This window comes from Amyelois transitella, chromosome 5 (assembly GCF_032362555.1).
Source record: "Amyelois transitella isolate CPQ chromosome 5, ilAmyTran1.1, whole genome shotgun sequence".
Taxonomy (NCBI): Eukaryota; Metazoa; Arthropoda; class Insecta; order Lepidoptera; family Pyralidae; genus Amyelois; species Amyelois transitella.
This window is the reverse complement of record NC_083508.1, coordinates 2,131,967-2,156,061: the sequence shown is the minus strand read 5'-3', so window position 1 is coordinate 2,156,061 and position 24,095 is coordinate 2,131,967. Positions and strand designations below refer to the sequence as shown.

At 35.8% G+C, this 24,095-nt stretch overlaps 4 protein-coding genes across 6 annotated transcripts in view; 3 read left to right on the top strand and 1 right to left on the bottom strand.

Moving 5' to 3' along the window:
* Positions 1–201: 201 nt before the first annotated feature.
* On the top strand, positions 202–5,045 carry LOC106139133 (dnaJ homolog subfamily C member 1). Its single transcript, XM_013340517.2, has 8 exons — positions 202–466; positions 1,310–1,458; positions 1,812–1,983; positions 2,161–2,387; positions 2,711–2,867; positions 3,531–3,761; positions 3,994–4,143; positions 4,798–5,045. The coding sequence occupies exons 1-8, from the start codon at positions 335–337 to the stop codon at positions 4,930–4,932; spliced, it is 1,353 nt and encodes a 450-aa protein (XP_013195971.1). The 5' UTR covers positions 202–334; the 3' UTR covers positions 4,933–5,045.
* A 251-nt stretch (positions 5,046–5,296) lies between these two features.
* On the top strand, positions 5,297–11,530 carry LOC106139114 (tumor protein p63-regulated gene 1-like protein). Of its 3 annotated transcripts, none has more exons than XM_013340495.2 (6): positions 5,297–5,621; positions 5,896–6,121; positions 6,433–6,609; positions 7,272–7,370; positions 8,955–9,088; positions 9,465–11,530. In XM_013340495.2, exons 1-6 carry the CDS (start codon positions 5,423–5,425, stop codon positions 9,665–9,667), a joined length of 1,038 nt encoding a protein of 345 aa, XP_013195949.1. In that variant the 5' UTR covers positions 5,297–5,422; the 3' UTR covers positions 9,668–11,530. The 3 variants fall into 3 exon arrangements, with proteins under 3 accessions (XP_013195949.1, XP_013195941.1, XP_013195958.1); XM_013340487.2 differs by having other exon boundaries at positions 7,272–7,397; XM_013340504.2 differs by lacking the exon at positions 7,272–7,370 and having other exon boundaries at positions 5,299–5,621.
* Positions 11,531–11,650: 120 nt separating this feature from the next.
* LOC132904434 (uncharacterized) lies at positions 11,651–13,758 on the bottom strand. The gene is made up of 4 exons (XM_060954827.1): positions 13,680–13,758; positions 13,410–13,565; positions 12,045–12,605; positions 11,651–11,746 (listed from the first exon to the last, which is right to left on the bottom strand). Exons 1-4 carry the CDS (start codon positions 13,719–13,721, stop codon positions 11,651–11,653), a joined length of 855 nt encoding a protein of 284 aa, XP_060810810.1. The 5' UTR covers positions 13,722–13,758.
* A 379-nt stretch (positions 13,759–14,137) lies between these two features.
* Positions 14,138–24,095, top strand: part of LOC106137694 (hemocytin) — a 65,880-nt gene continuing 55,922 nt past the window's right edge. Inside the window, exons 1-13 of the mRNA XM_060944468.1 lie at positions 14,138–14,310; positions 14,636–14,959; positions 15,479–15,525; positions 16,750–16,909; positions 17,459–17,682; positions 18,662–18,853; positions 19,184–19,224; positions 19,563–19,849; positions 20,572–20,723; positions 21,750–21,892; positions 22,637–22,799; positions 23,195–23,319; positions 23,659–23,725. Coding sequence (XP_060800451.1) covers positions 14,210–14,310; positions 14,636–14,959; positions 15,479–15,525; positions 16,750–16,909; positions 17,459–17,682; positions 18,662–18,853; positions 19,184–19,224; positions 19,563–19,849; positions 20,572–20,723; positions 21,750–21,892; positions 22,637–22,799; positions 23,195–23,319; positions 23,659–23,725 — 2,026 coding nt within the window. The 5' untranslated portion in view covers positions 14,138–14,209. The remainder of the gene's footprint in view (positions 14,311–14,635; positions 14,960–15,478; positions 15,526–16,749; positions 16,910–17,458; positions 17,683–18,661; positions 18,854–19,183; positions 19,225–19,562; positions 19,850–20,571; positions 20,724–21,749; positions 21,893–22,636; positions 22,800–23,194; positions 23,320–23,658; positions 23,726–24,095) is intronic.

Here is a 24,095-nt window from a genome sequence, read left to right as displayed (position 1 = left end):
GGAGTATGTCACAACACACGTCTTACTTCAAGGCTAGTTATCTCAATTTGTGTCATTTGTTTCTTTATTTATGTTTTATTTAACCCTCCATTGTCCAAATAAGGTTAAATAAAGGAATAATCTTGCAATACTCGATATTTTTTGTTGTTGGTATTCCCAACAGCTGTTTGGTTTGGTGAGTTGTCAACAGAACTGTCAGTGTCATAATATTTTTTATTAGTTTTGTCAAGAAGAAATGAATGAAAGTAGACGTGCTCTCTTTTCTAAATTAATATAAATTTTAATTCAAGTGTACATAAATTATGAAATAAATCAAAAAGATTAATTATAAACCATGCGAGCGATAGTGTTTATTCTATTCACCCTTATTTATTGTGCGTCGGCATGGGATGATGATGATTTTGAAGTGTTCGACGTGGTGGAAGAAGTCAATCAGAATTTTTACGAATTATTAGGTGTAAAGCAGGTAAGAAATTTCGAATTCGTGTTGAAATTCAATATTTGTTCAGCTTTTACATTAATTATATACGTATGACCTAATAAAATTGTATTTACTTACCTGCTTCTTAAACGTTTTTAAAGTTATTAATTGGTAATTTGCTGGTATCTATTAGTATTTACGTTTTTTGAAGAATTTTGCTTGTCTTTTTTACACAGGAATTGCAATTTTTTAGTATTAAACTATAGTACCTGTGACAAAACACTGTATTTATTTGAAGTTTATTGCCATTCATTTTGAAAATTTCACACTATGTTTTAATTTAATTATGTCAATTACTGTAAGACATCATTAAGTAAGTACCAGCTTATTTACTTTTCTATGGAATTTTTGTTATTTTCTTATCCTACTACTATTATAAAGGCGAAAGTTTGTATGGATGTATGGATGTTTGTTACTCTTTCACGCAAAAACTACTGAACCGATTACCATGAAATTTGGTATGTAGGTAGCTGAAGACCCAGAATAACACATAGGCTACTTTTTATCCCAGAGTTCCCGCGGGATTGATAGGGTTTCCATGCGGACGAAGTCGCGGGCGGCCTCTAGTTTTTAATAAAACAATATTCACTTTATATAGTGGAGTATAAGTATTATTTAATTTTAATTTTTAGATCCACATACAACCTTAGAACACTTCCAACATAACGAAGAGTCCTCTATGGTACCTACTACATGTTCTTGTTTCCAAAATAATCCTTTGTGTTGTCCAGGTTAATAAGAAAAAGCATCATCAAAATCCATTAAGTAGTTTCTATTTTATAATGTAGCATGTTTAATTTATAAATTTCATTTTATTTTTATTTTCAGGATGCCGCTCCCTCTGAAATTAAATCAGCATTTAAGAAGCTTACACTGAAATTACATCCTGACAAGAATGATGCTCCAGATGCAGATGTGCAATTCAGAAATCTAGTCTCCGTTCACAACATTCTCAAGGACCCTGGGAAAAGAGAGAAGTAATTAAATATTTACTGGTTTATTATTTTACTATAATTTTTATTTATAAGTTCACAAAATACCCTGTGGATGTACTGCAGACTAAAATCAAAATATTTTTTTACAAATTTGTAGAAATACTTAGGTTTTACAAATTATGTTAATATAATGACTATAATAAAATTGTCTGGATAATCCACTATTACAAGTATATTCATCATCATTCATATTTAAATGTGGTGAAAAAAAAAATCTATAGGTATAAATTTTTTTTATCATGTTATTTGCATGTTTTATTTTTCTGTAAATAATTGAATATATTTCAAAGGTTTTGCCTACGAATATAAATTTTATATATTAAAATGCCTTTTAGATATAATGAGGTGCTCAAGAATGGTCTTCCTAACTGGCGTTCAGCGGTATACTACTACCGCCACGTCCGCAAGATGGGGCTGGCTGAGGGGTCCCTAATCCTGTTTATCATCATCAGCTTCGGACAGTACGCAGTCGGCTGGGCAGCTTATGCTGAAAAGAGGTTTACAGCTGTCAGTATCCTAAACTTGAAAAGTTTGACAAAGGGGTAACTATTTTTTTTAAGTCTGGATTATGTACCAGGTTGAATTTAATATAGGTACCCTAAATTAAAACAGTTGTAAATTTTTTATTCACAACACTTTACCATGGGTTCAATAAAACTACGACTATCCAATTTTCAAAAACAGGAACAAATTATAAGCAGCAGGGGGAAAAAATCATCAAAACGATCTGGTTTTGACACCGGCTTAGCTGAAATACTGGAGCAGCTTCCCAAGCCAAGCGTGAAGGACACCTTGCCGTTCCAAATACCAAGGTTGCTGTGGTGGTCATTGACCGCCATACCTCGGGGTGTGGCCGAGTTCAAGCGAAGGATGAAAGAGAAAGAAGAGGAAGCTAGGAGGCAGAAAAAGAGGTAGGTAATATTTCAGTTGCTGAATAACTGATTGACATTTCCTCCCAATAGTAGTTACGACGAGTGACTGTAATTCATAATGTAATGAAATTATGAAGGGCCTTTCATTATTTGTATCTGTGACTGTAATTCCTTATGTCATTAAATTATGAAGGACCTTTCATTATTTGTATCTGTGACTGTAATTCCTTATGTCATTAAATTATGAAGGGTCTTTCATTACTTGTATCTGTGACTTTAATTTCCTATGTCATTAAATTATGAAGGGCCTTTTATTATTTCTATCTATGATCGTTTAAAAATAAAAAAAAAACATAATTCAGGGAAGAGGAAGAGCGCGAGAGGGCCGAACGCGAAGCGGCCGTAGCAGCGCTCCCGAAGACGGTGCGGCGGAGACGCTGGGCGCCCCCCGAGCGGGACGGCTGCGTGCTCGACCCCGCCGACGAGCCGCTCGCACCCGCCGCCCAGCCTGTCGCCGCGGTAATTACTATAGATAACCAGTTTCATACATATTTCATACATACATACATATGATCACGTCTTTATCCCTTGCGGGGTAGACAGAGCCTACAGTCTTGTAAAGACTGATAGGCTACGTTCAGCTATTTGGCTTTAAGATAGGATTGAGATTCAAATAGTGACAGGTTGCTAGCCCATCGCCAAAAAGAGGAATTCCAAGTTTATAAGCCCATCCCTTAGTCGCCTTTTACGACATCCGTGGGAAAGAGATGGAGTAGTCCTATTCTTTTTTGTAATGGTGCCGGGAACCACACGGCACTAGAACAAAAAAGAATACTATTTACAGAACAACTAGTTCCCCTGTTAGTTTAGGTCACATGGGAGTGACGTCGTGTCATCTTATTAACACAACCTTTTGAATCGTGGACCTCGCCAAAAGGAAGAAGTGTTGTGATGTTTCATTTGTCTTGGTTTCTAGTGCTAACTGAAATATTAAGAAAAATAATTTTATTTTCTACTTTCAGTCCCTATATTCCCAGTCCCTAAATTAATTCTCTTAGTAAGAAAAATAATTTTATTTTCTTCTTTCAGTTTCTATATTCCCAGTCCCTAAATTAATTCTCTTATTATTTCAGTTAGCACTCTGGTGCTAGTAAGAAAAATAATTTTATTTTCTACTTTCAGTCCCCACCAGTGATATCAGGCGGACTATGGACCGATGACGACCTAGCGGAGTTGGTGCGCCTCGTGAAGAAGTACCCGGGGGGCGCCAGTTCTCGATGGGAACGGATAGCGGAGGCCATGGGCCGCCCTGTGCCGGAGGTGACGCATATGGCCGCTAAACTGAAGGACAATTGTTACAAACTCCCAGGACAAGAAGCCAATGAGTCTCCGGCTGTTGAGCCTGTTAAAAAGGTACGTACTTAATATATATTTAGGCAAAGGTTCTTTATTGTTATTAACTTGTATACATGTGTAGCGGGAGCAATGGTTCGCCTCGACCGCCATCAAGGGGAAGATCTTCCGCCAGGTTAGGTGTTATGCCTGGAGAACCGCGGCTCTGACAATGTTGTGTCGAAGGTCGTATATATGCTCCAATATATGGCTGGTATTGACTTGAAATGAATCAAATCACTGTTTCCCGTAGGTAAAAACGCGCAAGACAGAAGAAGTATCAGGCGGCAATTGGTCTCAGCAACAGCAGAAGGCGCTGGAGGCGGCGCTGGCGCGGCATCCCAAGGGCGGCGCGGGCGACCGCTGGCAGAAGATCGCGGGTTCCGTGCCCGGCAAGACCAAAGTATGTTTAATCGTATCTATAGCTTACTCAATATGTTTTTTATTGACCTTAGTTCCTACTTGAATATTTTATAACATAGTATTGTTGAGTCTCAACTCAGACTCCTTTTTACTTTGGGAGTTGTCAAGGCTATAAAAATAATGGTATTGATGATTGATAAATAAAATCGAATTGCCGAATTTGTGTTCCACTTGAGTTGACGTAAAAGCGAAAGTGTGACCGACGCCACTGATTGTGTAACGGTTTTTGTCATAAATTACTGTCACTTTCATAGAATTCGAAATAGTAAAAGACTATAAAAAAGGACAGTACTGGTAATTGTGTCTTCGCAAACTATGTGTCGCCATAAAGTTTTCATCTTTTTTGACACATTATTCCATTTTTTTCAATTCAAGTGCAATATGACATGTCTATTGTCTTAAATGATTCCGATTTCTGTAGTCGGTATCTAGGGTTGTATTTGAGTTTAAAATTATTTTGTTGTCAAATCAGAAAAATAAAACATGGTACCTATGTAAATATAACCATTGTACGGCGGGCAATATAGAATAGTGATTGTGGCTAGACATGCAGGTAGGATACTTTTCTGCATAGCCCTATGTACTTACTTACAACATTATACATATCATAAACGATTTTTTTTTTAATTTTCAGGAAGAATGTATGCAGCGGTGTAGGTATCTATCAGATCTTGTTCGAAAACAAAAACAGAAAGAAGAGGAAGACCAACAAAAAGAAGAATCAAATGATGTTGAAGAACTACAGAATGGAATGGAGGCTTCCTCGTAAAGATTTTGAGAAGGACATTTTGAGAGAGGAGGTGTAATTTATTTATAATTTGAATTGTACCAGTGATCATGCGAGACAGGTGTTTTTAAAAATAAAGTTGTTACTAAAATTGACGGTTTTTTATGTTCTGTAGAGATAAAGCGTATCTCCCACATTGTTTACGTCAATCTCGTATAGTCTATTCGCTTAGGTAAGGTCGCCTTTCGTTAAATATGTGAATAGACTATACATTATAAAGTGAAGAAAACACTGTGGTTTCCGAGAGAGTATGACAACTTTTTTTTCTGAGAATTCATTTTGTACAAAAGCTCTTCGGAAAGTCTTTGCCAAAGAAAAATGTAGTCGACTTGACGTTGACATATAACGATATGTAGTTGACGTTTTTAAAGCACTGTTCGGCTCGGTCGATTATTTTACGCTAATCAACGCAAATTGATAAGAAAAATAGAAAAAAATAACGAATATTTGAACTACCTTTGCTAATAACAATATGAGTGACCTTCTGGATGAAGATCTGGAGTTCCGCGGTGGAACTCTGCAGCTCTCAACTGAACAAACTGCAGTAGAACATGCGAATAATGAAAACACTGCGACAGAATCTTCCAATACAAATAAAAGCAAACCCATTGCGCCGTCTTCGGTGTTGTCAGGAGCTAGTTCGTTAACGACTTCGTCATCGTCTTTCGCAGGTAAACAATAAATAAAATTACTTCATACCTAAATAAAATGGAAGTTAAATATATTATCACGGGTTTTGTTTATTAGAGCATTTTTATCATTCTACTTTTACAGCTGCAATGCTTCACAAGTATAGATCGACTATGCCATTGCCATAATTAATCCAAAAACAAAGAATATGAATAACATATAGAAGTAGTAATTTATAATAACTAATCATGGAATGTCATTATTTAGGAAGAAGTGTTTATTTTCAATGACCTCTGTTTTATAATTTTTCCATAGATGCAAGGAATGATGAACCGAGGCCAGAAGGTGCTGTCGCATCATCAGTTCCTTCAGACAACACACACACAGTATATCCCAGATATGATATTCCCTTCAGCAAGGAGAACATTCAGGACTTCTTCACATTCCGGTCTGGTGTGGTGGAGCACGCCATACAGGACTGCATCACAGCCCTGCTGTTCCCGGAAGATGGAGAGTACCTGGGCTCATGGCTGTTGACCGAGTAAGTTTGAAAGCATGAATTAATAAGTAAACAAAAGTTTTAGCTGAATCAAAAGTCATTATAAGATAGATGTACAGTTAAAACATGTATTTCAAATTATGAAACAACCACCTGAAATTTACACCATTTTTTGAATTTTGTAAAAAGCAATATTTTTTATAAAACATTTGCGATCACAAATTCTAAAAAAAACAACTAAATCATTTGTATCATTCACATTCATCACATTATTAAAGCACATTTGTTATTTGAAAATTGCAATTCTAGCAGAGAAAATGTCATATATGATATATGACTTATATCTTTTACAGAATAACTCTTTGGGACAATGAAAAGGAAAGGATTGTTCTGCTTACATCACGGCTGGTTATGACTATAAAGTATGACTTTATTGCAATGAAACAGCTGGACTTCAAGAAGACATACCTTGATGACCTGGACACCCTGGTCATTGGCGAGCTGGTGTATCCTCCTTCGTCTTTAGTACCGTGAGTTACTTTTATTTTTTCATAATTCTTATGCAAATGTCTGCAATGGTTGACTAAGCAGATATACAAGGAGAGTGTGGAGGGAAAGGTCGGGGTGGGAAGACCTAGACGAACATATCTTGATCAAATTAAGGACGTCCTGGTGAAGGGTCAGGTCAAAAGTGCCCGAAACCGCCGAGCTTGCATGAAGAGAGTTATGAATGTGGATGAAGCAAAGGAAGTATGCAGGGATCGTGGCAAGTGGAAAGAGGTAGTCTCTGCCTACCCCTCCGGGAAAGAGGCGTGAGTTTATGTATGTATGTATGTATGTATGTCTGTATCCATAACACATTGTTGTATGGTACATATTTTGTGATTGTTTGAAATCAAATTTGTTTTCTGGAAATAATTGTGTCAATCCTATGTATTTTATTCTGCATAAAATTTTATATTGTGGGTGTCTGGTTAATGTTTTAATGTTCATCTCATCATTATGTGATTAACAACTTTTTTATTGTTAATAATGAGTATAAAATCTTTTTTTTTCTTAGCTCAGAATCATTAAGACTTTAGACGATGATGTGGTCTGAGGATCAGATCTTGATCGCATAAAATACTGATACCAATTCCAAAAAGACATAAGTAAAGATGTAAATAATGTTGGTTTATTTCCGTTCATGCAGCCGGCTAAATGGCATCGCGACGGGTGTGACCACTGTGGTCAAGGACCACGTCATAGACCGCCTGTGCCAGAGGCCGCCCGCCAGCGAGGAGTCTAAACTGTTCGATCCCAAGTATTTTGAGCCTAGGTACCTTCCGTTGCTGTAGACGCATGATTTTCTTATCTGTTGTGAGTTTTGTTAAGTTATTTTTATGTGTAACATTTCTCTTTGCAAATCTCAGACTGAAACCATTCAAAAGACGAAATAGGGAGGCGAGTGCGGTCTTTATTGTATCCGTTTTTATGATCGCCTCGTCTTCTTTTGGTCTTTTAATGAGTCTTGCAACTTCACCTACACGTAGTCCTGAAATGCCCGCACGTCAGACAAATAGAATTTTTTAATTAAATTTTTTAATTAATAATTTTTGATTGTCTGTACTGTACATATAACGGTGAGATATCGCCTACGTGTGTTGTGGTGACTGTAACTTCTGTGTTGTACTCCATCCATCCATAAGTTATGATTTGTGTGCCAGTGAGGTGGTAAATGATATTGTTAAATGTTCGCACCACACCACACAGTAGTGTAATGCTTTTTCTCATATTACATTGGAGCGTCGATTATCCGAACGTCGCTCGACCGAACGACCACTTTCTGAACGTCGCTCAACCGAACGACCACTTTCTGAACGTCGCTCAACCGAACGACCACTTTCTGAACGTCGCTCAACCGAACGTCCACTTATCCGAACGTCGCTCAACCGAACGTCCACTTATCCGGACGTAGTAACGCGTGGGTCAATGCCCCCCCACCTTCAGTAGTTTTACTACAAGATTGTCTGCACTTTTTTTTTTGTTTATTTCCTATTTGTCACTAAAAATATTCATAAATGTAAATAATATGGTTTTCATTTACCTGTCCTACGTAAATTTGTATGGCTGAATCAATATATGTACATTAGTTCGAGTAAGCGAAAATTCCGGTTTTCCGAATAGGTACGCACGTCTTCCAATTAGTTCGGGTAATCGACGCTCTACTGTACAAGCTTTTACTTTTTCCCCCCTTTTCAGCCATATTTATATCTGCTTACTATATTACCTTATTTTATACTATATTTAGTTTTTATCAGGCACGGATAAACACAAAACTTCATGACTTGCGTCATTCAGCTCATTACATTGTGCCACTCATGTAAATGATATAATTATTATACGGAAATGGATTGGTAGAATGAGACCAGGCAATATTTTTTGTAATTTTTTATAAATACCAAAAATAAACAACCATTTATGTGTTTGCTAGATGCTTTTTATTAGTGGATATTGTTAAGCATTATTTTATACGCTTTTCACTATGCTATGATATTGTTTGTTTGAATCACTTGTATTTAATATAGCATGTGCATTTTGTTTTTTAAATGATACTAAAAAGATTTGATAATGAAATAGAGTAAAAAAAAAAGTTAAAATTTTCGGCGCTTTTCGATCTCATGTTTCAATTAATATATTTATTTTTCATGTGGTCATTAGGCTCAAGTGATGATATGAATTTGATAAACGGAATAATTTAACATAGGATCAGAATTTCTTCGAACTCTAGTCATTAAAGTTCCCGTGTATAATCTCCCTGGTGAGGTCAGACTGAGCTAGATATTGAGGTGTTTGTTTCAAACATCAAAAAATCTTTAACTTGCTTAATTTCTAGGGAGCGCAATTTACGAGGAGTCCGACTGATGTGGAACAAAGGAGAGCCGCTGCCCTTGAAGACCGTGTGGAACCCCTTCAGCCAGGACGTGCCATTCTTGACCTTCGCATCACATCCTATTTACTGGCACAAAGGTATGTATTCGTCAGACTATGTAGCTTTTGGCTTAGTTATGTTTATTTCATCTTTGGGCCCGTATTTCGCACGTCGTATTGTAATCATAAGTCCTTTATTCCAATATCAATGATTTTATTTTTACTTGTTAAAAAATTAGTTTAATTAGGAATTAGTGAAGAATGAAAATGCTGATGAATGATTATTTACTAGTAAGTTATCTTCTTTAGTTTTCTTTTTATTAATTTATTTTTATTTAGGGACAAATACATACCTTAGTATATAACTAAGTTTCCATTATCCAAAATATTAATTGGAGCAAACTACGAACTTTCCTACCAGCCAACCTTAATTGTCGATGAAACATGTTAAAAGAACTTTATTTTTAAATTCAAGATGGCGGCCCAGAAGAGAAATCAACTTACGACATGGAGATATTTGCTCAAAAGCTGCAAAGGGCGATCGAGGCGATGCCCTCATCCGCTTGCTGCATCCACCATTCCCCTATCGTCATCCAGAGTTACGTTGGCGTGACGTCACTACTCCATAACAAAACCAGTTTGGGTTTCTTCAAAGTTAGAGGGAAGTTTAGTTTTTAAAGTTTGTAAAGTAATTAAAATTTAGACAGCTGTGACGCTGGCTAGAGATAGAAAGATTGTTTATGGTCAACTGTCTTTGACAGACATAGTGTTTGACACAAATGAGGTGCAATGCTTATTTATAAACCCGATCTCGATGGCGCAGAGGATATCACGCTAATATGCTTTTTAATCATTAATCAACGGTTTAATTTCCAGCGCGGACAAATATTTGTATTTGACGGCGAATTTAGCTTAAGTTTTGTCTATTGTTATTTTAAATCCGAACATTATAACCGTGTTATAAGTAACTGTATTTATGTTTACGAAAAGGAACGCTATTATGAAATAAAATAGTTTGTTTATACTATATTTATGGAGTATTTTTGAATGAAGCCGTAGCCAAAAGATATTTATAATTTTTTATTTTGTTTATGTTCAAATGTAATTTTTTGAGATAAATAAATAGTAGATTCTTCATTTGTGCGATTTATTTTATGAAATGTTTTATCTTTTGTAATAAGTTGTGATATTTCATACATTTAATGTAATTAGTATTGCTACCCTATTTGGCAATACGTAGGAACATTGAGATTTTAGATATAAAGAAGCAAGTTAGCTATTGTTAAAGTTACCATAAATACCTATGTAAATTTTAATTAAATATTTGAGAATATATAAATGTATTAAAAACAAAGCATAATGTGTTACTGTAACTATCTATTTATATTATTAACATAGGTATGAGCCAATTTATTATTTAATAAATTATAAATTATATTTACTAAATTGGAACGGTCTAAATGATATATAATATTACTTTATTATTAACATGCGCGTATGCAATACATTTAAACACCATTTGAATTTGTTTTTAAGGTTATAAACGCGCTTGGTTTAGAAACAAATTTGTACAGTGAGTTTTTATTATTAGATAGTGTTTTTCCCATTAAGGAATTATCATGTTCCATATTTTTGTTAATTAGTCATTTTTTAATTATTTTATTATAATAACTGTAATTTGTCTGTAACAATATAACTACAATAACTGACTGTTGCATTTGATTAAGACGTTTGTTTCGTGTAAAGCATGTAAATCTAACTAAAATAAGACGAAATAAATCCGTGTTTATCATTAATTTGCTCCAAATTGCAAATTGATAATAATTCTTTCATCGGAATTACTAGTAAAAAATAAAATTATGTTTTTCCAGACTGGATTATCTCTTTCTAACATCCGTCGGGGGTTCTAGGTATTAACAGTTGATAATAATATTGTTGACATGCATATTGTTAAAGTAGCTTTTACAAATAAACGAAATATGTGCCATTTAATGGTGTATTGTAAATTAGGCCGAAAACATATTTAAGCGAAAGAAGTATGCAGAGATCGTGGCAAGTGGAAAGAGGTAGTCTCTGCCTACCCCTCCGGGAAAGAGGCGTGATTTTATGTATGTATGTATGTAACATATTTAAGACACGTTAGCATAAATTTGGTTAATTTATAGCGTAAATCACAATTAAAATTTAAGTTAAAAACTATTTGATTTGAAATTCAAATATGATCAAAAAATCCAGTTGCCATTTGCATAGGTATTGCAAAACTCACTTGTTTTCTCTTAATACTCTTTTTAGGTGTAAATGCTTGAGAACGGCCTATTTTTATGCAAAATTATGAGAGTAGACTTATGTGATATATTAATTGAAAATAATTGGGTTCAATTATGTATATTAAGATAGTATTGAGATGGCATTAAAATATACATTGTGCAATCATATTGCTTATAATATCATCTATGTTTGACTCTTGTTATTTCTATATTTTACGTATAAAATAGTTACCTATATTTCATCTTTTAAAATTATAAAATATTTGGAATCGTATTACTTGTTTCATTGATATTTTATTTCTTCTTTTTCATTACAAAAAATCCTGGTCATTCCAATTGGTAGGTAATTCATATGTATCCCAAAAATTATCGTCTAAATATGTCAATTGCACATCTACCTCATCAGGCGCAACTTCCCTAATATATCGAATATTTTCAATCCATGACAAGTCATTTTCAACATTTTTGTTATAGATATTGTCCATGGAACCTGTAGTATTTGACATTACTTTAGAAACTTTCTTTAAAACATTATTATTTGAGTGTATTTGTTCAGGATAAGTATTTTTAATTGTATTATTGTTACAAGTTGTATCTGTTTTCATATTTTTTTGTTGCGTTTTACGGGATTTATTGTATCTGTTTTTCAGCACGGATTTTATTAAGTTCGTGTTCGGCTCGTCTTGTTTATTCTTTTTTGTGCGTCTTTTCTTTTTGGGTACATTGTGTGATGACTTTTCCTCTAAAACACTTAGGATAATCGCGTTGTTGATAACTTGGCTACATACTTTGTTATTACTGTGCATCAAATTTTTATTACTAGTTTCGAATGTATTGTTACTAATTTTGGTATCACAATGCGATACTGTATCAGCACTATTTTGAGAAGTATCTTTACTGTGATTAGATCTTTCACAATGCGAAATGATTTCTTTATTTGCAGTTTTAGTTTCGTGATGTTTAGTTTGAAGCAGCTCTGGATTATTTATCTTTACTGTAAGCTGGGATAGAGACTTCTCTAACTTCTTTATTATACTGCTCTCGTCTTGTTTTTCTTTATCTATTATGATAGTTTCATCCAAATCCTTTTCGCCATATAAATCGATGGATTCAATTTGTTCACCTTTATCAATATTATCTTCCTTCTGCTTGTAATTCATGTCATCATCAACTATTACCGCTGTCACTTCGTAATTATGGACATCAGTGCGATCTGCATCATGCAAAGAATAGGTGGGAGACATTGGACAAGTAGTTATACTATTCTCAATAATTTCTTGTACATTATAAGAATCATCACAATGTTCTTCAATAAGGGCCCTCAGTTGATGCTTCAGTTTGTCTATAACCTGGGTAATGAAAAAACAGTGTAAATAAACATACCAAATTGTTTAGGGCTGCAAAACTAAACGAGAAACTTTTTTTCGAGGCAGATGCTCACTTGATTATGATGACCTGCTTTTTTCGATCAGGATAACTTCAGGAAACGCCTACTTATTCCATGAAAATGCATTAGTGACGCAAATCCTTTGCACTTCAGAATGCATCCTCCGATCCTCCATCCGGTTTGCCTTGACCGCGTAAATAAACTAACTAGACTAGTTTGATAATAGCTTAGGGCTAGACCATAAAGCTCTGATTACCCGACGCATAAGATGAAACGATTTTCTTTGTTATTTTCTATATTTTCTATAAAGGTAAAATATTCGATTTGGATATTTCCTTGCAACTATGTATCTTGTCGCATAAGTCGGGTATGAGACAGCTTAAAGTTCAAAGTTCATCGATCGCGTTTCGAGAAAAATAGTAGCATTTTCCGACGTTTGTAATACTGAAAAATATCTACTTAAAACCCATCACCAGTTTCCTTTCAATGGCGTTTTTTCAAATGTCTTCGAGCCCATTTAATTGTTTGTTAGTCTTAACTTACTATTTAAGGAACTTTAATCTACAGGAAACAGGTCATATCACAGGGATTCCGAGGATCGGGCAATTGGATCTTGGTGCACGAAATGCGTCAAAACCACGGATTCAAAAACACAGGCTTATTATCAGGACTTTGGTTCACCAGGAGGTACCTACGCAGCGTCGCCAAATCAGAACTTCTCATAGAGGCAACTTTATACAATAAATAGCTGTTAGAAAGTTCATACCTGTAACATACGAGCGTTGCCTTCACACTGATGCTTATATGAACACACTTCTTCATAATAGGTCTGGGCATCTTTCAGAGATATAGGCTTGCTTTTGTAAATGTAATTATCAATCTTCAGGCTTATTTCCATAAGTTTAGATTGTATAATTTTGAGCTGAAATAGACATTACAGATTTATAAAAGGCTGATATTTTTAAGAAGGCTTGTGCGCGACAAATTTTCAATTGAAAAATAATGGATTTCCAATTAAATTATTAAATCAATTTACCTGTTTATTCCTTTGTTTTAATTTGTTTTTCTTTGGTGGCATTTTTTATCTTAATCTATTAGTAAAATATTATTTTACTAAGTTAGTATTTATTTATCAAAAAGAAAGTAAACAGCTGTGTTTTCTTTTTATTTTACAACTTATTTATGTACTGTATCTACAATAAACACAAATCGTGTGGATATTTCATCTCCCGCCGTTTTCGAAAATGGAATGAAAAAATAGAATTTTTAGATGATTTTTTAAATAAAAATGCACATTGCACAATGCTTTACACGTGTTTAAAGCGAATCCTGTTTTTACAGATAATTCAAGCCCTTATCAGAGGATGGCATTAAAATATTTATCCGTTATAATATTATCCTGAATTATTTATGTAACAGTAGATAATGTAACTTCATCACTATTCAGGATTCAGTTTCATTTGAGGCATCGGAGGCTACACCACTGTGCCAAATAAAAATAGTTTATTGAATAAAATATATGTACTTACGAATGTTTTAAATATGATAAATTAAAATAAATTCGAAATGAGTTGTTTGCTACAAGGGCTCGTATTCCTTCTTGGGATATATTTTTGCGATGGAGGTTACGGGGTCCCTGCACCGCCATCTTCATTAGAAAGCAACCCGTGAGTAAATAAACACACAATTGTTGTATTGTTGCATGTTCCACGTGTTCAAATTGCACATCCCGCTGCCACCATGCCTTTACCCTGAGTTACGTGAGATAATTAGTTAGAATTCTGACAAATGGTTACTGTTTCCTGTAGAGGTTAAACACGAGGAGACCTGCGGTACTTAATCTCCATGGAACTGCTCCATCTCTTTCTGCCATGAATGCATAAGAGAGAAAGTCATTTTGCTATAATGAAAAAGATATCTATCGTACTCTCTTTGTATTGTATCTAGCTTACAGGCTACTTACTGGTAATATAAAGCATACTATATTTTCAGTCAAAGCGACGTCCAAGCACCAGCATACCTTCCACCCAGTTTGAAAAATGCTCCAGAAGACTCTTATCCCAGCGTCCCAGCCGACAGGAGTTACAGATACAGCAAAACCAGATATTCTGGCACAAAAACCGGTTACGGTGGTACAAAAACTGGGTATGCAGGCACGAAAACCGGATACCACGGTACGAAAACAGGTTACGCGGGTACGAAGACCGGATATCATGGTACCAAAACTGGTTATGCTGGAACAAAAACCGGATATGGAACTAAAACCGGGTATTCTAATGCTTACGGCGAGAAAAAGACTTGGTATACTAATAATGCGTGAGTTCCTTTTTATATACTTACTGTTTTATTTTTTAATTTTTTTTTTTAAATTATCGTATAACCAATCGGAATAGTAAGGACTTTTGGCGGGAATTCAAACGTCATGTTTCTTGTGCTTTATTATTTTACAAAATTAAGTAATTTTTTAGCGCAGAGCAGAATAGTTTAGTTTTCGCCCGATGTTCCTCCTGCGTGGATTGTACCATATTATGTCCTTTAATGTAGGTACTCCAAACTGTAGTTAAATTTCGTGGCGATCGTTTCAGACATGTTATCCTTTAATTTTTCATAAGTAATTAACTATGTAATGTAAACTTTGTATTTTGATTTAAAAACTATATGAGAACATATTATGTCCTTTAATGTAGGTACTCCAAACTGTAGTTAAATTTCGTTGTAATCGTTTCAGACAGGTTACCTATAATTTTTCATAAGTAATTAACTATGTAATGTAAACTTTGTATTTTGATTCTACTGAAATGAAGGATTTATGAAATGAAAAAAAATCTTTTCCAGCCCCACATACCAAGAATTTCAGAGCAATGCCAATGAACCATATGCACGTGAGTTACTATATTTTCAACAGTCAATATTAGTACCTACAGCACATCATGCCTAAACCTATATACATCATACACATACTAACTATATGAGAACCGTGTCGCGTATATATTTTTGATAAAATTTACGTAACGATTATATTGCATTGAACAATGTTCTGCACATTTATCTAATTTAAGGTATGTTCAGTTTTAAATTTATGACAGAGGCAACTTTATTCTATTTTAGCTACATTGTTACATTGAATTTATTATTATTATTATATTATTGAATTTATTATTATTATTATTGAATTTATTATTATATTTATTGTTAGTTACATTGAATTGATATATTTTGTCTATCAAAAAAATATTTAGTTTTACGACTAAGAAGCTTTTACTGGAGCTTTAGTTGAAGAGTAATTCCTAAGTAAGTTTAACGACCGTCGGATAACAGTTCAGAAGATTGTTCAATGTGGAAGTCGGCAACGTCGAGGGTGTTCAATATTTTTTAGTCCTCAAAATGTTAAAAATAACAACACCTCTATTATCATGTATAGCGTGGGTTGAATATTTGCTATCTATTCAAACGGAAGAAGCTTCGAATCCCAGCCGGAAATGACGTCAAATTATATACTGCTTTAATAATAATTTATTACAAGTAGGTGCCTCGAGTATTTGGTGTGACGCTATGGCCTATATATGTATGTTCAATGTCATTGATTCGAACATATGTATGAACAATGATTTGGGTCACGGTCTTTGGGTGCTTTTGTCGGACGTATCTAGCTAAAATGGGAGGAAGGTTCAGGGGAAAGTCAGGAGAGGGTTAAACTGATCTTCTATGAAAATAATATAATAAAATGTTGAAGCCAAAGCAAGTATAGGGATCATGGCCAATGGTAATTATGTACGTATTTCTTGCCTCTTAGAAGGAAGCGTGATTATATAAATATTATCATCATCCTCTTAATTATTACCTATTCCCGGTTGAGTCTTCACCTCCCTGAAGATGAGTCCGGGATATGTCTATGTCCACGATGTTGCGTAAGTCAGGTTTTACACGAAACCCTCTTGTCTGATATTTGCAACCTTTGTCTCCTACCTATTGGAGCATGTTTACTCGTAAACATCTAGTTACCTGAATGGTAGTATAGTATCTGCCAATTCAGGAAAAAGAAGTCACATGTAAGTTTGAATGGTTTCTGTGATACATATAAAATATGTATGTATGTATATCTTCAGCTAAGTGCGACCCGGATTGCAAGAACAGCGGTATCTGCGTAGACACCAACACTTGTCAATGCCCAGCTAACTTCCATGGTAGATACTGCGAGTTCGAGAGGAAACCCTGCTTGGTTTACCCGCCGCTGCCCATGAATTCCAGGAGGAACTGCTCCAGCGAGTAAGTATAGAAGGAGAATACAATTTTTTATGCTTAAAGGTCGTGTCATTCTCGGTATAAAAGAGGATAAGGGATGGGACTGGTGAAAGAGTTCAACTCTTGAACTTTAATCCAGTTTAGCAATTGAAGTAATCCAATTATCGACAAGTAATTAAATTTTACAAAATTTAATTAGTTGTAAATTTTACTAAATTTTATTACCTACTTGTCTAGTATTGGATTGCAGTTAACGGCGGAATTCGTTATTGAATGCTATGAGCTATTGCGAATGAAATATTCGTACCTATTTAAATAATTAATTTTACATTCATTCATGTTTTTCAATGTAGACAACGTGCATTCGTACATGATTTAGATTTAAGAGATCTATTTTTGTAAATTGACATCCGGTGAAAATGCTGCAGTGTAGTTAGTTCCGCCGCTTCTTGTACACATGTGCTTTGGAAGCGGTAGTAGTTATGATTAGACTAAAGTGATATGACGTCAATATCAAGTGATACCTTTATCCAATATTGAAAATAAATCTATTCTATTATCGTTTTGCTATAGTTTCTGTACCGTACAATGTCGTGACGGCCACAAGTTCCCGGATGGTTCCACCATCGCCAACATGCGATGTATCGAGGGGCAGTGGCAGCCAACTAGAGCTGATTTCACGACGATACCCGACTGCCAGCCGGAGTGTGACCCCCCGTGCCAAAACGGGGGGGTGTGCCTTTCCATCAACACGTGCCAGTGCCCCGACGGATTTAAGGGGCCGGCGTGTCAGTATTGTAAGTAGACAATGTCAAAGCGTTTACCAAAGTAAACCTTCTTTCTCAAATACTTTCTCATGCAGAGTGGCTCCCGGCACCAATACAAAAAAAGAATAGGACCACTCCATCTCTTTTCCATGGATGTTGTAAAAGGCGACTAAGGGATAGGCTTACAAACTTGGGATTCTTTTCAAGGCGATGGATTAGCAACCTGTCACTATTCGAATCTCAATTCTATCATTAAGCCAAACAGCCGAACGTGGCCTCTCAGTTATTTCAAGCCTGTCGGCCCTGTCTACCCCGCAAGGGATACAGACGTGATTATATTATTTTTTTATGACAAATTACACAGATTGAGTTAGCCTCGAAGTAAGTTCGAGACTTGTGTTACGAGATACTAACTCAACGATACTATTTTTTTTATAAAAAATAGTTATATAGATAAACATCCAAGACCCGGGACAATCAGAGAAAGTTCTATTCTCATCATGCCCTGGCCGGGATTCGAACCCGGGAACTCCGGTGTCACAGACAAGCGTACTACCGCTGCGCCACAGAGGCCGTCAAGTATATATTATGTATAGTATATATTATTGTGTGTGATATGCGCAAGTTAGCCTTCAACGGCGGCGTCTCATCGCAAATATACCACAATAGTACTATTTCCTGAAAAATATAAAGTTCAATAGATTAAGCGTGAAGAGGCGACAAATAAACTCACTTTCATATTTATAATATTAGAATTGATTTTTATTGATTAAATAATTAAACGGATGTCGTAGAAGGCGACAAATTGATGGGCTTGTAAACTTCGTATCTTCTGGGGCTGTATCTTCTTCTTGGGCTGGCAACATGTCACTATTTGAATCTCAATTAAGCCAAACAGCCGAACGTGGCCTCTCAGTATTTTCAAGACTATCAGCTCTGTCTACCCCGCAAGGGATACACACGTGATTACACAGATATGTAGACAAACATTTGGTCCACGTCCCCGCAGCGGCGGCCGTGTGTGATATGCGCAAGTTAGCCTTCAACGGCGGCTACTCGTGCTACGGCGACGACGAGTCGTTCTCGTGCAAGCTGCGTTGTCCGAGCGGTTCCACGTTCAGTTCCCCGCCCGCCACCGTTTACACGTGCAAATACAGCACGGGGGAGTTCGAGCCGCAACCGGTGCCGCATTGCGTTTTCAGTAAGTATATATTACCTATGTAGGTACGTATCATAGTGCCGTATAATTAGTAGTATATATTATATATATATATACTACTAATTATACGGTGTGGTTCCCGGCACCATTCGAAAAAAGTAGGACTACTCCATTTCTTAACCACGGATGTCGTAAAAGGCGACTAAGGGATATGCTTAAAAACTTTTTTTGTTTTAGGCGATGGGGCTAGCAACCATATATAATATAACATATTGGTGCCGGGAACTACACGGCACTAAATATTTGTATGTTTTGGTAAATTCTATTTGATATAAGTTTAAATTGTAAATTGATCAATAGCTCTTTTTACAGAGGACGTTATGATCATCACACCGAGCAATTACGTCAACAAGGTGAGTTATTTATTATAAATGTTGATAATTAGGTTCTGCACATCCCGTCCTTCATAAAGTTATATATACCATGGTATAATATTAAGTATAAATATAATAGCTTAAATAGCTGAACGTGGCCTATAATTCTTTACAAGACTGTTGGCTCTGTCTACCCCGCAAGGGATATAGACGTGATTATATGTATGTATGTATGTAATATTAATTATGTAAAGTTATCGAGGAACATACAAAGACAAATCTGTCTTATTTTCCTGAAAAAAGTAACGTCTCACGTTTCATTTGACACTTATATTACATATAAAAAAATCTAAAACATCAAACTAATTTTATTTCAGACCTACGAAAGCAGTGTGAGATGGAACAGTTCAACCAGCGGTAGCAGCCATAGTTACGGTTACGGCATGAGCGAGACCCACCGTGAGGGTAGTTACGGCAGGGAGGGTAGTTACGGCAAAGACGGTGGTTACGAAATCAGCGAGAGTTACGGAGAAGGCCACGGGGAGGGGAAATACGGGGCGGGGGGTGCCATGACAGTGGTCATCCAGGATTTGACGCCCAAAGGCGGCACTTGCTTGACGTGGGCTGGGGTGCATTACAAGACCTTCGATGGGATAATTTACAGGTATTGAACTTAATTAAATTCTATGAAATTTTAAATTTCAGATTCCCCAATCCACCTCGCAAAAATCTATGGGTAAAACTAAGAGAATTTTTAATCTAGCATCATAAAAGCTTTTCGTCGTATTATTGTAATCATATAAGCTTTGGTTGAATGTGGATGAAGCGAAGGAACTATGCAGAGATCGTGGCAAGTGGAAAGATGTAGTCTCTGCCTACCCCTCCGGGAAAAAGGCGTGATTTATTTATGTATGTAGGGTTAGGTTTGCTTAGTTCTGTGTATTAATATTTGTATCGAGTAACTTCTTGATAAATAAACTGCTGCATTCTCTGGTGCCAGAGTTTCATAACTGAAAGTTTCATGACATGAGTTAACATCGCCGCCATCAGACGGTGACCTTGATAGACAATGGCATAACACATTTTTAAAACTTTGCACATTTTGAAAATATGCTGCATAATCTGCATGATTAATTATGACAATGATTTTGAAATATGAAACTGCTGAGCGTGGCTGTAGTCTTTTTAAGACTGTTGGCTCTGTCGACCCCGCGAGGGATATAGACGTGACTTTACGTATTGAAATAAAGTAATAAGTTATAAAATGTTTTCCATTGAGGTTAGGGTAACAACGTATGATCTACTACATACCGCATACCACTACAAAGCTACCTATGTAGGTATATATTTGACAAATATTTCTGAAATGGTATTTTTGTGATGCAGCTTCCAATCTCCCTGCCAACACGTGTTGGTCCGAGACACCGCAGAGCATAAGTTCACGATAGCAGTGCGCCATGAGGACTGCAAGAAACCGGTTTGTCCCAGCGAGCTGACCATCTATCTGGAAGACAAGCCTTATGTGTTAGCAGTTGGCGGTGAGTTCAATGTATTTGTTATATGTATGTATGTATGGTTGATTCAAAACTTTTAGTAGAATAAACATTTATCGTTGTAAGTATAGGTTTATAGTATATAGGGTATAGTAAATATGTTTATTATAGGTACATTATTATTATCATCGACATAAAGGTTCTCTGCTTAACCCAATGGTAGACTGTTAGATAATGCTAATAATGCTATTAGCATTTAGTCCGTTTATTGTACTTAACAAATTGTAATTGTTACAATGAAAGTTAATGATTATCATATTTTCAATTGAATTAATAATAATTTTTAGAACATATTTAGTATAATTTCTCGTTCGGATATCTTACTAACACTGACATCAGTATGTGATTTTTTCTTTTGGATGCCTCTAATAATATCCACACATCGAGCTCTATAATGTAATTTACTCTGGACCTTGGCAATGCCCTTGGAACCACTTGTGAAAAGTTATCTCATCTGCTTCATCTTTTATAGTGAATTTAAACCTTGGGCTTGGCACAGGAACCTCGTAAAGAATTGTAGTTTAATTTGAACCTAAATCAAAATTCAGTACACTTTGTACATAAATCTATATAAAATTGGAAACCACAAAAAGTACTATTTTTATATTTATTATTAAAATTTCATATTAATAAATTAATTTGAACAATGTATTCTCTCGTCCACATTTCTATTCTAAGTTTGGATAGGTATAGTTGTGAGGTTGACGTTGTTGAACAAAATGCTGCAGTGCAGTTTGTTACCGCTTCTTCTTCACTGACGCTCAGGAAGCGGCAGTAAACTTAGTTTTAAGTAATTTATTTGACGTCAACCAATATCATGAAACCAAAAGATATGACAATTATTAAGCGATATGAATAAATTTTAATTTGAATATTGAAAAGACATTAAAAAAATAAATAGAAAAAAAAATCCACAAAGAAAAATACGTTTTTTAATCCAAAATTCTCACAATATTGAACCAATTTACAAGCACGGTAGTTTGACTTCTGGTGATAATGTATCTCGTTCAGAGGACGGCACCGTGGCGTTCCGCAGCACCAAACGGCTGATCCCGATGCCGGCGGCGCTTCCCGGCATCCGCGTGTCCTCGCCCGGGGACTACGTGCTGGTCACCCTGGACGCGGCCGGGGTCACCATCAAGTGGGACACCAACGTTAGTATAATGAACTACAGAGATGATGTTGATAAGGGATACATTCATATGATCACTTTATCCCTTACGGGGTAGACAGAGCCAACAGTCTTGAAAATACTGATAGGCCACGTTCAGCTGTTTGGCTTAATGATAGAATTGAGATTCAAATAGTGACGGGTTGCTAGGCCATCGCCTAAAAGAAGAATCCCAAGTTTATAAGCCTATCCCTTAGTCGCCTTTTACGACATCCATGGAAACGAGATGGTGTGGTCCTATTCTTTTTTATTTTTTTTTATTGGTGCCGGGAACAATACGGTATAAGGGATAGGCTTACAAACTTGGGATTCTTTTTTAGGCGATGGGCTAACAACCTGTCACTTTTTGAAACTCAATTCTATCATTAACCAAATAGCTGAACGTGGCCATTCAGTATTTTCAAGACTGTTGGCTTTGTCTACCCCGTGAGGAATATAGACGTGATCATATGTGCGTATGTATGAAATGTTGATATAATATGTTGCAGATACAAATTCATTTTATTAAAGGTTATAGGATGCGGTCTAAACTCTACCAAAGTCAAGTTTAACGGAAAAAAAAATATTTAAATTAGTTACCTGCTTGGGAAAATATGCAAGGCTCCGCATGGTGTGGGAAGGTTTTTTAAAAATTTTCCCCCTTATGGGATTATGGGATAGAGATCCATGGTCAACTGGGTAATATAATTTCTAATATTAAAAACAAAAATTTCATTCTGAATCCCAGAATCTGGTGGCAGTAGAGGGATCGGTACAGCTATGGAACAATACGGAAGGTTTATGCGGAAATCTGGACGGGAACCCGGACAACGATCTTAAGACCAAGCAAGGAACCATCGCAGTTTCTAAGACTGCTTTGGCATCATCGTGGCAGCTCAATAAAATTGGAGGTTAGAATTAGATTGCACTTTACTTTTTAAATAAATAACAGTATAATACGACAGCGGGAGATCAGAAAAATAAAGAAAAAAATTTAGGGTACCTAGACAACGAATTGAAGACTGCCTAGGTTAGCGTAACTTAACAAAAAATTTGGAGAGAGAGAACAAAGTGTCTAAATAGATCACTGAAATTGGTGGCAGCGGTGGGATCAGAAAATGAAAGACCTATGCTGCAGTCTAGTATAAAGAAAGCTCCTGGCTATTAATAATAGATTTTTCTTTTTCTTCTCAATCAATTTAATTACCAAAATCATCAACCAACCAGTAAAAATTAATTGCAATTTTTGCATAAAATAAGAGAAGTGTTTGTTGAATTGAAAACGTTTGTAATTTCTCAATTTCAGATATTTGCGAAAGCAGTCCGACCGAAGTCAATGCATGCTCCTCTAAAGGCGACGAAGATATGAAAAAAGCGCTTCAGTTCTGCACAAAAATATTCAGCAAAGAGAAATTCAGGAAATGTTCAAAGGTATATTGTGTGCTCATACTCTGTTCTTTTACTTCATTTTGGATTCTTCTTTTAGACGATGGGCTAGCATCCTGTCACTATTTCAATCTCAATTCTATCATTAAGCCAAACAGCCGAACGTGGTCTTTTTAAGAGTGCTGGCTCTGTCTACCTCGCAAGGGGTAGATAGACGTGATTATATGTATGTATGATTTGGGATATGTAATGGCTCTTGCGTCGGTTTCAAAATGGCGCCGGTTCCTGGGTTTGAAAGACAACTCTTTAGGGCGCAAAATTCTCGGTATTGCTTGTATGTATATGCTTATGTGAATATTGTATGAAAGCCTTGAATTTTTTCAGGTGATGGATGTATCAATGCTGCTGGAAACGTGTCAATGGGATTACTGCGCCTGCGCAACAAGTTTGAGTAAGCTATTTGTGTCAACTACTTATTATTACTAAAAAAATACGAGTATGTGCAAGTAATGCATGATTACTAAAAACCAATTATATTGAAATTTGCTAATATTATTACTAATATAAGATATAAGAAAAATATTTTCTTCAACATTAACATTGCCAAAAAGCTGGTGGCATTGTCCCTTAGAATGCCCATATTTTTGTCATGATTCAGTCTTCCCTAACAAATTTATATAACATACATACATTAAATCACGCCTCTTTCCCGGAGGGGTAGGCAGAGACTACCTCTTTCCACTTGCCACGATCTCTGCATACTTCCTTTGCTTCAACTGACGGCCTCTGTGGCTCAGCGGTACTACGCTTGTCTGTGACAC